Source organism: Crinia signifera, chromosome 5 (assembly GCF_055691185.1).
Source record: "Crinia signifera chromosome 5, ASM5569118v1, whole genome shotgun sequence".
Classification (NCBI taxonomy): domain Eukaryota; kingdom Metazoa; phylum Chordata; class Amphibia; order Anura; family Myobatrachidae; genus Crinia; species Crinia signifera.
This window is the reverse complement of record NC_139221.1, coordinates 298,406,816-298,420,933: the sequence shown is the minus strand read 5'-3', so window position 1 is coordinate 298,420,933 and position 14,118 is coordinate 298,406,816. Positions and strand designations below refer to the sequence as shown.

The window sequence follows — 14,118 nt, the reverse complement described above, 5'->3', positions numbered from 1 at the left end:
CCTAAAGACTTCATACATTCGTTATTATTCCAATGTAAGTATGGCTGCTGGATAGCAAATGATTCTGGCTAGCCTGCACAGGGGACCATTGTCTCCTTTTTTAAGGTCTTTGGTTGAATTTTTAAAGAAGTTCAATATATACAATAGACGTACATTTTGCACATACTCTTCTATTAACCCTTTGAGTGCCCAAATCTCCGTGAGATGTGTAAAATATCTGCTTAAAACCCCAGCATCACTCACATTTGCTATATAAATTCAAATCTTTTTTTTATTTTTTTATTTCCTATATATAAGGAAAACCTCACAGGTCATTATGGTGATGTTTGCTCTGCAATTTTCGCACCAATTTTGACAAATTCAATTGCTACTCAAAGGGTTAATGATAGGGGTTGCATCTAAACCTTTTAATGGGCACCACGGCTGAGTGCTGCGGTATTGATGCACAGAAAGCCATAAGAGAGATAAGAGGTAGATGCACTCTGATGGAGGCTGTATCTAGCAAACAAATATAGGATTAGGGTCATGTTTATAGATAATAGAATCATTTTTCCATGTATAACTATATAAGGGGGATCCTGTTCCCGGTGGCAGTTAACTGCATGACAAAACAGGGTAATATTGCTGACATTAGCCCAATTATCAGGATATCCTATTGTAGCCCATTTTTGCTGTGCGGTAAACTGCTGCTTGGGAAGTTCCTAGACCCATGTTTTCTAACTGCAAAAACAGGTCTCATGGGGCTGGTTATCAGGGATTATGCTTTGTGCGCTTGAGAAATGTAAAACGTAATCCCTAATAAGTGTCGGGATCAGGACACGAGTATTGGGGCTAGTATGATAGCCTCTGGTGAACTTATTAGCAGTGGCACATTATGGCTGCTAATAGGATACCCCCATAAGTGTCCATTCATTCCTTCCTTATCAGAAGAATGTGAATATATAAAGAAAGAACGTTTCCTGCCTAAGGGTGTGTTAGGTTAGATATTGAATTATGCAGGGAAATTAATCCAAAATTATTTTTTTTGAAGGGGAAAAAAAAAAAGTCTTGGAAAAATTAATTGGCCATAATATGTATTTTGCCTTATCAAAGTGATCAGTGCACAGGTTTCAATTTTCCACCAGCTGCCAACTGAAACATAATAACCATGAATTGTAAATGATCCTATCAGCACCAGAGCCCCACCCCTGAATGTTACATCACGTATGGGGGTGGAGCTGCTGCCAGGAGGAAGTAAGCTGTCCGTATGCTACGGGTGGCTGCATACCGCAAGGTGTGTGCAAAGAGCTTCCCTTCGATGGTGTCAGATGTAGGGGTCGTAGGGCATCAATGGTGACACCCCCAGGATTCTGGACCTTGGGGGGATGGGCCCACACCTACTCCCTATGGCACTGCATCTTAGTGACTGAAAATAAACTTCCATTTAAATTTTATATATAGCCTTTATCCCTGCTCACCGATTACTTGGCAAATTATATTATTACTGTATTTTTTTATACTTGTATTTCTGCATTGGGTATTTTTACTGCTGGTGTTTAAGTGCTTGGATTTGCTATATTTTGATGATTTTTACATGCCGGTCATGTTGAGTATCAATGTATTTTTATGGATAGGTGAACTTTCTGCAAAATAAAGGAATTCTGGCACCATCCACGCCGTATGACTGCGTTTGCAATGCTTTCATTCCGCTTTTATTACAATCAATAGGACTAAACCCAGGTTCACATGGCAACGTAGAGTGCAAAGTAAGTCACATGGTACGTCCGTTGTGCTCTTCCCTTACCATATAATAACTGCAGGTAATAAGTAGTCTTTTCAGATGTATCCTTTATTTTATATTCCTTCCTCATTTTAGTCATATGGGGAACTCTGCACACTAAGCATCTGAACGTGTTGACATTGATAAATGGTCAACACAAGCAAAATATCCACATGAAAAGGTTGACATGAGGTTTTCGCTTTTTTGTGTGTGTGTGTCAATGTTGACAACTGAGCATGTGGACACCCAACTAATGTAACCACTTCGCTCGTCATGCCGGGTCCCACTCGGAGTCCACATGGATGTTAAAGTAAAAAAAAAAAAAAGAGTCCCCAAAATTTTTAAAAATTGTGAAAACCTCATGTTGACCTTTTGTAGTTGAGCTAGACTAAGGTGAGGTATAAAAACCCGGATCACAGCTGCCGATCCCTCCCGACAGCTGTGATCCAGGCCCATTTGCGTTTTGCCTGACAGCAAATCGGCAGGTGGGATTCAATGTTCCGCCTGCCGATTGGCGAAAAGAGGGCATGTCTACGCAAACGGCTGTGTATTGTCGTTCTGCGGCCGGGATTGCGACAATCCGCGGCCGTTATCGGCAGAGCGGGCCCGACATCTTCTAAAGTCGGGCTCGTTCTGCCGTGATCCCTCTTCAATGCTGTCGGTAAAGACAGCATTGAATAGGGCCCCGCTGCTATTTCCCCCATCGGGAATAGCGGCGGGAGATTGACTACCCCCTCTAAGGCGGGTAGTCTAACTGTGCGGATAACGACTGTCGGATTTTTTTCCAAAAAGTCAGATCCGTTTTGTCATAAATGGACGTGTATTGTCTAATTCACAGACGTTTTCAGTCTATGTACTGCCGGAAACGGACAGGATTCCGACTGTCGGGACGTCCCAACAGTCAGAATCTCGGATTGAATACCACCCATAGTCTCTAGGCCAGTGGTTCCCAACCCTGGTCCTCAAGTACCCCCAACAGTGCACGTTTTCCAGGTCACCCGGCAGGTGCACTCATTATTCAGGCACATTTGAAAAGATCCACATGTGGAGCTAATTATAGCACTTGTGAGTCTGTGTGGAGACCTGCAAAACATGCACTGTTGGGGGTTCTTGAGGACCAGGGTTGGGAACCACTCTTCTAGGCCAACCAGATACTGTAAGACAGGCATTCCCAACCATGCACACAAACAGTGCAAGTTTTAGTGATATCCAGGCTTGAGCACAGGTGATTTAACTAGTACCTGGGTAATTTTGATTTAACCATCTGTGCTGAAGCCTGGATATCACCAAAATCTGCACTGTTGGTGTGACTTGAGGACCATGGTTGGGAATGTCTGCTGTAAGAGACCGGGCTTGGTCATGATGCAGAGACCGTTGTGCCACCTGTCAAATGCTTGTGGTTGGCATCACACAGGGGGGGGGGGGAGAGCGTGGGTGGCCTTGTAGACAGTGGATGAGCAGGGAGAGCGTGGGTAGCCTTGTAGCCAGTGGTTGAGAGGGGGATAGAGCGTGGGTGGCCTTGTAGCCAGTGGATGAGAGGGGGGGAGAGAGCGTAGGTGGCCTTGTAGACAGTGGATGAGAGGGGGGGAGAGAGCCTGGGTGGCCTTGTAGACAGTGGACGAGAAGGGAGAGCGTAGGTGGCTTTGTAGCCAGTGGATGCGAGGGAGAGCGTGGGTGGCCTTGTAGCCAGTGGGTGAGAGGGGGATAGAGTGTGGGTGGCCTTGTAGCCAGTGGATGAGAGGGGGGGAGAGAGTGTGGGTGGCTTTGTAGCCAATGGATGCGAGGGAGAGCATGGGTGGCCTTGTAGCCAGTGGGTGAGAGGGGGATAGAGCATGGGTGGCCTTGTAGCCAGTGGATGAGAGGAGAAAGCGTGGGTGGCCTTGTAGCCAGTGGATAAGAAGAGAGAGCGTGGGTAGACTTGTAGCCAGTGGGTGAGAGGGGGATAGAGCGTGGGTGGCCTTGTAGACAGTGGATGAGAGGGGGGGGAGAGAGCGTGGGTGGCCTTGTAGCCAGTGGATAAGAAGAGAGAGCGTGGGTAGACTTGTAGCCAGTGGGTGAGAGGGGGATAGAGCGTGGGTGGCCTTGTAGCCAGTGGATGAGAGGGGGGGAGAGAGCGTGGGTGGCCTTGTAGCCAGTGGGTGAGAGGGGGATAGAGCGTGGGTGGCCTTGTAGCCAGTGGATGAGAGGAGAAAGCGTGGGTGGCCTTGTAGCCAGTGGATGAGAAGAGAGAGCGTGGGTGGCCTTGTAGCCAGTGGATGAGAAGAGAGAGCGTGGGTGGCCTTGTAGCCAGTGGATGAGAAGGGAGAGCGTGGGTGGCCTTGTAGCCAGTGGATGAGAGGGAGAGCGTGGGTGGCCTTGTAACCAGTGGATGAGAGGGAGAGCATGGGTAGCCTTGTAGCCAGTGGATGTGAAGGGAGAGCAAGGCTGGTCTTGTAGCCAGAGGATGAGAAGAGAGAGTATGGGTGGCATTGTAGCCAGTGGATGAGAAGGGAGAGCGTGGGTGGTCTTGTAGCCAGTGGATGAGAAGAGAGAGCACAGGTGGATATGAGCGAGCATGAGATGTACCTAATATATCCTCCTCTGCTTTCTAGCCAACAATCCCCTACCAGTCAGCAAATTGGCTGTGTTACAGTTCAGACTGATGAGGAGGACAAACTCCACTTTCTCTCACAGACGTAACCAGGATCTAGGACTCGGGACACAACAGGAACATATTTTTTAAGCACCGAAGACATATCAGCTGTTTACTACTCTCATGACAAACACAGTGTAGTAGGGTATACAGTATATATTAACTGCAAGTTATAGAAAAGGCATCCTAAGTGCCAGATGGCTCACAGCTTAAAACATGGGCAGCTGCACCTTTATTACATTTTTGTCAATCCGATGCAAATTGATTTCCCAGATATGATGCTGTTTGTTTTCCAATATTTGAAACAATACTGTTCCGTGTGATAATACGGCACACAGTAGTAACAGCACTATGCAAACTGTTGCTGTATGTAAAGTACAAACTGTAATACATACTCATTAAAAGAATAAGCACTGTAACGTGTATATGGAGCCAGGGGACCTGCACTCGGAAGCACCGATCATGTGACCTTTCCTGACAGAAATCCCTGAGTCCCAGCATAATACGTGACTGTGATGCAGCTCAGAGGTTACATATCCTGAGGGGAAAGCAGGTTCTCTCTGAGCAACTTGGCAATGGATTCAGTCACAATCAGCACGGTGATGCTGTAGCGCCATATACATGTCTGCCACATGATACAGAATAAATATGGCTGCAGTTATTTGCTGCATGGAAAATGTAGAAGTGATCCAGAAGTTGCCATCAGCTTTTACCTATCCTTCTATAGAATGTGCTTGATAAATGATAGCCCATAGCAGATTGGTTGCTATGGGTAACTTTTCCACTCTCATCACTGCTTAAAAGCCATTCAATGAAAAATACTGGTAATTACTTCTATATATCGCATCACATATACAGGTTGAGTAGCCCTCATCCAAATATCCGTTATCCAAATTATTCCGAAAACCATACATTCTAGAAAGTGGGGGGGGGGGGGGGGGAAATATACAGTATAATAGACTAGAGTTTCTATTAGCGGTTGTTGACAATGATCCTGAAGTTCCCATTGGGAACTCCAAATTTATAAAAGATTGTTTAGCGTTTGTGTTACAACATAACTATTTTACTTTTTTTGGGCAAATATTTTTTACAGTGCAAGGGGATGGTGATGGGCACGATTTGTGCCCCGGGGTATGCCTATTTGTTTTTAGGAGAATGGGGAAAAAAAAATCATTTATACCAATAACCCTTTCTTAGACTTAGCGCTATATAGACGATATCTTAGTGGTGTGGAAGGGGACAGAAGATCAGTTTAATGGATTTGTAAAACACATACATAACAAGGAGTTTAATTTAAGCTTTACCTCGAAATTTAACCCTTTGTCCATTGAATTTTTAGATTTGAACTTGACTGCTAAAAATACAACTGCTTGATATAAAGTTATAAAAACGTGCTGTTTCGCCCAGCATGGGGCTTCTTCAGGGGTATCGGCTAAAAAGTATATAATATATACAATTAATAAATAAAAATTCACAAACTAAACCTTCTTTTTCGGAAAATATACATATGAATGGACATTTGTGTTCACCTCTATGAAAGGTATTTAAACAACAAGGAAGGAAAAAAAGGAGGAGTAGAATACGGGAATTGGTGTTTTATACAGGATACACTTATTTCTGATATTTCAATAGACTGCTGGGCGAAATGCGTTGGGTGAAACAGCACGTTTTTATAACTTTGTATCAAGCAATCTACAGTGAAGAACTGTCTATTGAGAAAGAAAACGGAAAAAAAGGCTTTTTAATAAAGAAAATTCTATTTAAACAAGGACTTTGTGTATTGCAATATGGATCTTTATTGATTGTCGCGCCACTCCACATTTGTCTTTATATCTTTTCATCTCCCCCTAGCCAACAGGGGCATTGTGCATAAGGCAGCCCTTCACTAGCATACTACACATTTTAATCTTAACTCTAGCGCGAAAAAAGGGGTCTGGATATCACAATATGCAGGCACAGACACACACACACACACACACACACACAGTTGTGCTCATAAGTTTACATGCCCCGGTGGAATTTGTGATTTTCTGGCCATTTGTGAGAGAATATCAATGATAACTCACAAACTTTTCTTTCACTCATGGTTAGTGCTTGGGTGAAGCCATTTATTGTCAAACAACTGTGTTTACTCTTTTTAAATAAAAATGACAACAGAAACTGCCCAAATGACCCTGATCAAAAGTTTACATACCCCAGTTCTTAATACCGTGTATTGCCCCCTTTAACATCAATGGCAGCTTTTGTGGAAGTTGTTCATGAGGCTCTTTATTTTCTCAGATGGTAAAGCTGCCCATTCTTCTTGGCAAAAAGCCTCCAGTTCCTGTACATTCTTGGGTTGTCTTGCATGAACTGCATGTTTGAGATCTCCCCAGAGTGGCTCAATGATATTGAGGTCAGAAGACTGAGATGGCCACTCCAGGACCTTCACTTTATTCTGCTGTAGCCAATGACAGGTCGACTTGGCCTTGTGTTTTGGATCATTGTCATGTTCGAGCGTCCAAGTACGTCCCATGCGCAGCTTCTGGGCTGATGAGTGCAACTTTTCCTCCAGTATTTTCTGATAACATGCTACATTCATCTTGCCATCAAATTTGACCACGTTACCAGTGCCTTTGTAGCTCACACATCCCCAAAACATTAGCGATCCACCACCATGTTTCACAGTAGGAATGGTGTACCTTTCATCATAGACCTTGTTGATGCTTATGGTTGTGGCCAAAAAGTTAAATGTTGGTGTCATCACTCCAAATGACTTTGTTCCAGAAGTTTTGAAGCTTGTCTCTGTGTTTGGAGTATTGTAAGCGGGATGCTTTGTGGCATTTGCGTAGTAATGGCTTCTGGCGACCTTGCAGCCCATTTTTCTTCAAATGCCTCCTTATTGTGCATCTTGAAACAAACGCACCACTTTTTTTCAGAGTCCTATATTCCAGCTGAAGTTATTTTTGGATTTTTCTTTGCATCCCGAACAATTTTCATGGCAGTTGTGGCTGAAATTTTTGATGGTCTACCTGAAAGTGATTTGGTTTCCACAAAATCCCTCATTTTCCACTTCTTAATTAGACACTGCTGATTGGCATTCTCAATTGCTTGGATATCTTTTTATATCCCTTTTCCTGTTTTATACAGTTCAATTACCTTTTCCCGCAGATCCTTTCACAATTCTTTGCTTTCCCCATGACTCAGAATCCAGACATGTCAGTGCAGCACTGGATGAAAGATGCAAGGGTCTTTCAGAAGACCAGAAACTCACTGACCTTTTTTAAACACACACTGATTACAAACAGATCACAGGTGAGGATGGTTACCTTTAGTAGCCTTTCAAACCCGCTTGTGCATGTTATCAGGCTAAAATCTCCAGGGTATGTAAACTTTTGATGAGGGTCATTTGGGTAGTTTCTGTAGTCATTATGATTTAAAAAGGTAAACACAGTTGTTTGACAATAAATGGGTTCACCCAACCACTAACCATGAGTGAAATAAAAGTTTGTGAGTTATCATTCATTATCTGTGACGAATGGCCTGACCTGTAAATTATTTGTATGTTCGCAATAAAATCAAGAACTACTCAACCGATTTGATCGGCTTTTCACTGAAATATTTGTATTCTCCAAGTAACTTATGGGGCCTTCACACTTCGATTTGCTGAGCCTTCTGAGCGATGCATTGCACAGTGATCTGTCAGGGCCAGTGTTCTCTGGTGAGCGCACTGATCCTGACCGGCGATGTAACTAGCTTCATGCTGGATATTAATCACCAGGCGATAGCGACGCTCGGGGCGGTGCATCGCTATGCCCCATATGCACGGAGCAATGTAGGGGAATTTTCTAAGGAATCTCACTAGATCGCTTAGAAAAGGCCCCTAAATCGCTCCATGTGTAGGCCCCAATGGTCTATTAACCCCTTCCCGACATTTGACGTACATTTACGTCATGGTCGGGATGTACTTCCCGACACATGGCATAAATGTACGTCATGACTTGTAACTGTCACCGCGTCTAGAGACGCGGTGACAGAGGGACGATGTCTGCTGTCCCTGACAGCAGACATCTTCCCTCATTGCCCAGGGGGGGCAGCGATGCCCCCCGCCATGGGCGATCGCTGCGATTGGCTGTTCAAACGTGAACAGCCAAAAGCAGCGTTTACTGTGTTATGTGTAAAATTTAGACTCTGCTGCCCCCTAGCGTCCAAAAAAAATAAAAGAAAGTTGAAATAATGATGTAATAATAAAGTTTAGATATGGTCTTTGTTAGTTATTAACTATTTTTAGTGGTATGATTATTTGTCTCACAAGCAGAAAATGTAACATTTCGCAAATTGCAAAATGTTCATTTTTTTTACAACATTTTGGTATTTTTCACAAAAAAAAAAAAACTGTATCGACCAAAATTTATCACTAACTTAAAGTACAATGTGTCACGGGAAAACAATCTCAAAATCACTGGGATAAGTAAAAGCAAAAAAAAGTTATCCCCACTTAAGTGATACCTGTCAGATTTGAAAAAAAGGCCTCTGTCAGGAAGGCAAAAACATGCTGCGTCGGTAAGGGGTTAATCATCTCACTATCTGGTTAATTGGGTAATGAGCAAACAAAATCATCAAAGAATAATCTCATTGTCATGCCACAGAGCAGTTAATGCGGGTATCATAGGCATGCATGGGTAATGGCGATGAGGGGGTACAGAGACACACATTGGTAATGGGGAACATAATAATGGGGCACCCAGGGGATTCCAGTCAGTGTTGTGGGGTGCAGTGCATTGTCAGTCTGCTTCCTGCCAGGAACCAGAAGCTGCAAGATGGCTGCCACCGGCCTGAGTCAGTCACACTGCAGTCATTGGCATGCTTGCAATCAAATTACACTCCTGCTGTGCTCAAAACGTATTTACAATGAGGTATTTACAGGCTGAAGGATTTGATGCACAATTAAGTAAATTGACAATATTTTTACTACAGAAGAGATTAAGACGGATGAGAAAACTAGGCAAATGGGAAAGAAGGACAAAATATCATTGAATAAAATGAATCTATCACTCAGCAATGACACGAATAGACCCTTTATGCTGGATTCACACCGGCTAGTCATATCGGCGGTGTGTCTCAGCAATATGCATACCTCCCAACTGTCACGATTACAGCGGGACAGTCCCGATTTTTGGGTCCTGCCCGCTGTCCCACCCGCGGCAGGCATTGTCCCGCTGCGGGGGGTGGCAGTTGGGAGATCCCCCAATCTAATAGAATAGACGCTGTGTGCATGCGCACAGCGTCTATTCTCGTATGAAAATGAGGTCGCGGCTAATTAGCCTAAGCCACGCCCTCATTTGCATATGCCCCGCCCCCTTTTCGGGCGCTGAGTGTCCCGATTTCACCAGACCAGAAGTTGGGAGGTATGAATAGGTCTGTGAGCACATGTTTAATAAGGTCCGGACGAACAGTGGCCCCCCCACACACAAACCTCCACTGGGCCACTATTCGTCGCACCATCAAGTGTGTATGAATGTACCGATTCTAGGTCCTGTTGGGTAAAACTTTAGTGTACCATGACTGGGAAACACTGATCTATACCCACACACCATTATCCTATCTCGGATATGTACATCGCTTAGTAACTACTAAACATCAGTATTCTGATACGCGGCCTACAATGCACGACATGAATAGCACGTTATCGCTAAGGCACGGTTAACTATGAATTACTTACGTTTGGGTTGTATTTGTCACCGGGCTCAATGAGATACGTCTGATTCCCATCGCAGAACATCCCACTGTTAGAAGACAGAAGAAAGCATTACTGTGTATTCTCCTGACGGCGCACTGTAGCATCCTGCCTAACACTAGTGGTTTCTGTATACTCCATATACTAAATAATTGTATTGATTGTCTATTTCTTTATTAAATTAAAAAAAGGAAACTTATAGGAGAAGGCATTACTGCTGCCTGGATTTCAGTATCATTATTTATTTATTTATTATTTATTTACAGTGTCTTATATAGCGCAGCAGATTCCGTTGCGTGTTACATTTGGAAACAACAGTGATTAAACAAACTGGGTAGTAACAAACCGACATGGAGGTAGGAGGGCCCTGCTCGCAAGCTTACATTCTATAGGGATAATAGGAGGGATACACAAGGATAGGATTCCATAGCATGGCATTCCCACCAGATTAGAGGACAGTCCTGATGGGATGCAATTAGATACTGGAGGTTATCTGATAGCATACAAGAGCGTAATGGGCTTTGGGAATATGTAACCTCTTACGGCAGGCTGACTGATGCGCATGTAGGATGACCATCTGTGCATTGTGCTCCAACCGAGGACCCCGCAAAGCCTGGAAGGTTTTCGGTGGCTTCCCTTTGGTGGTAATAAGGACCATACAACTAACATCATCTATAGATGGCGTGCAGCAGTAAGCCGTTCTTACATGGAGTGCTAGGGATGCTGGTCTGACAAACATTTGGCAGCATATAGTGTGCCGCTATTGGGTGGAGGATGGTAATTTGTTTCTACATAAGAATTTGGACAAATTGGAACGTTGGACAGAAAACAGATGATGTGTAAGAAGGATCATTCATGGTAAGGAGAAGCCGCACCTGGTGTGAATAATAGATTTCATGCCCATACTTGTTTTACTGGGGGAAATAACACTGGTAAAATCCTGCTTTTACCATCATTGGCTTAGCACTGAATAACAATGGCAAAAGTACGATTATAAATCTAGACAGAATGGCTGGTGTAGTCATCAAGGGGAGGAGGGGGGGGGGGCAGGGGATACTACACCCTGGCCCCCTCTGTCAGGGGGGCCCCACTATCTCTCCATATATACAGAGGCTATTCCTCCATGTGATGAGATAGATGATACACTAGATGTTATCATTCTAGGTGTAATTTATGGCTAAATTGTCTTTGTCTCATTGGAAGAAAACTTTATAAAGCAACTGTCATTTATTATTTATTATAAATAATAATTGAATACCGTAGAATACAGGCAACCAATGGAGGGACTGGCAGAGCGGATCAGCAGATGATAAACATCTGGCTACTTCAAAATGGATTGCAGTGGCGAGTTCTTGGGAAGACCAATGAGGAGACTATTGCAATAATCAATGCGGGAGATAATGAGTGCATGGATTAGAGATTTAGTAGTGTCTTGTGTGAGATAGGGTCGTAGCTTGGATACGTTTTTTTAGATGCATGTAACATGATTTTGAGACAGACTGAATGTGGGGAATAAAGTACAGGTCAGAGTCGAGGGTGACCCCTAGGCAGCGAGCTTGTGGAGTAGGGTAGATTGTTGCGTTGTTGACAGTTATAGAGATATCCGGATGGTAACTGTTCCTGGCTGGGAGGAATATAATTAATTCAATTTTGAAAATGTTAAGTTTGAAGTAGCGAGAAGACATCCTAGATGAGATGGCAGAGAGGCATTCAGAGACACGGAACAATACTGACGGTGACAATCCTAAAGAGCTGATTAGTTTGCCAAGAGATGAGGTATAGATCGAGAAGAGCAGAGGATCTAAAACTGAGCCTTGCGGAACGACTGACAGAGGTACGGAAGAGGAGGTGGTATGAGAGAATGAAGTGAAGCTATAACTAGTACTCAGGCATTATTACACCATTTAAATCTAATATACACAATCCATACCTCCCTGTAATATGTGTAATGGGGCATAAATACAGGGAGATTTGAGATTTGTTCTGAGCAATTTAGATTTCCCAGTCTAGATCTCACATATACACTGAGAGATTTGCACAAGAGATTTGTGCTGAGCGATTTAAGCTCCGTACACACGGGGCAACGGGGAGCCGCGCTGAAGCAGGGATCGCTCTGCACACATCGCTGGTACACGTGTGATGCCCCGCGATATGTGCTGAGTGATCCGTGCGGGCCAGTGTTCTCTGGTGAGAGAACACTGGCGATGACTAGATATATATTGTACGCAGGCGAGATGTGGTCAGGCGACAGCGATGTGCGGGACCGCACATCACGTCACAGAGGGGGCACACATGGGGTGATATGTGTTTCTCTCTAAGCGACCTAGTCATATCACTTAGAAATAGCTGTAATATCGCTCCGTGTGTATGGGCGTTTAGTATGGTAGATTTGTGTTAAGCAAAAAAAAAAAAAATGTAAATAATGGGTGGGTATTACAGGAGTGAGGGTGACGTAGTTCGCTCAGATTAAACCACGGGTGATTTGCAGTCTATTGCTAAGTGATCTGACTAGATATATACTGCATGCTTGAATGATGTAGACCGGCAATAGTAACATGGGGGGTGTGCATCACCATGGGGCATACATACTGAGCGATTTGCCAAATTGCATAGAAATTAAGCAGAAATCTCCCCTTGTGTATGGCCCATCAGAGGCTCATCACAGTGAATAAACAGAACACCTGTATTCCACAAGCTATGATAACTGCAGTACATAAGCTGGGTAGGATGGCCAGGATGCAGAGACTGAGAGAAACCTATTGTAAATGCCAGATACACCATAACCTAAGGGTTGCCTACCCTCCCGGAATGGCCCCCGAAGAGCTGTCCGGCACCCGAGACCCCCCCCCCCCCCCAGTGGGTCAAATTATGCAAATGACATTTTAGCCCCACCCACCGCAGTGCAATGCCTGAAATAATGACAATAATGGGGGGCGTGGCTAAAATGATTCATTTGCTCTGGTCATGCCCCCAAGCAAGTTGCCCCTCCTGTGGACCCGCCATGCCCCTTTTCACTCCAGGAGGCGGCCCTGCCCCCCTGCCTCACTGAGCTGGCTTGCCTCTCCTGGAGAGGGCAGCCAGAAAGTAGGCAAGTATGCATAACATGAGTGGGCAGACACATAAGGCTAATGCCACTTGGCACACATATTGCTATTTGCCTACAGTAAATGGTGGTTTCTGTGACAGGCTATGTCAGTGTGACCTGTAGCATGCTGTAAGCACACCACCGCTACATCCCTGACCATGGTCGCTGTAATCAAAAGTAACAGAATCATGTCTGCCACTGCCATGTAGGGCCGGCTCTACCATTAGGCAGCTTTAGGCGGTTGCAAAGTGGGTATTGGTGGCAGTATGGGGGGGGGGGGGGGTGTAGGTTGAAGTTTTGCTTATTGTGCTGAGAAGCCTCACACCGGCCCTGCTGCCATACCATGTATGGCTTATACATGCCGACGTCCCTAACCCACCTGCAATAAACTTTTAATAAAAGAAAATAAATAATTATACCAACTAAATTATTCTATGGACTATTGGGGTCGGTATGGAACTGGGCATGAAAACATGCATCATTTTCTAATTGACCTTCCAATTGCCTGAGACATGCGAAGCAGAATCGCTGATACACAGCCGTCGGAGACCTGTTTCCGGCCAATAACGCACGGGTCTGACGTATACTAGATCCCATCGCTCGATAATGGGTCATTTAACCGTTAGTAGTGTGGGGCTATAATTGGATTGCCCATTTTTACTAAAATGCAGAAATAAATGTACAAACACTGCACAGAATGAGGATTGGTGAAGACTGTATTACCGGAACGTCTGACTGTAGGAAACCGACGCTTCCGATGCCAAACTTGTTCAGAAAAGACATTTTGCCACAACTTTAACCAATTAGTTTACACATGAAATGTGCACATCTGGTAACTGTAGGCGATTCACACTTGTACACACTAATGTCTGTTATGAGTTTCAATTCAATTGCTTATTTGAAAAATAAGTTTAAATTTTATATCG

The 14,118-nt window shown here is 44.2% G+C and overlaps 1 protein-coding gene across 9 annotated transcripts in view; it reads right to left on the bottom strand.

Annotated features, from left to right (window-relative positions):
- Nucleotides 1-14,118, bottom strand: part of ADAM22 (ADAM metallopeptidase domain 22) — a 187,295-nt gene that overhangs the window by 74,170 nt on the left and 99,007 nt on the right. For all 9 annotated transcript variants that reach the window (XM_083189352.1, XM_083189345.1, XM_083189344.1 and 6 more), the window contains exon 6: nt 10,093-10,156. In XM_083189352.1, the coding sequence (XP_083045478.1) occupies nt 10,093-10,156 (64 nt within the window). The remainder of the gene's footprint in view (nt 1-10,092; nt 10,157-14,118) is intronic.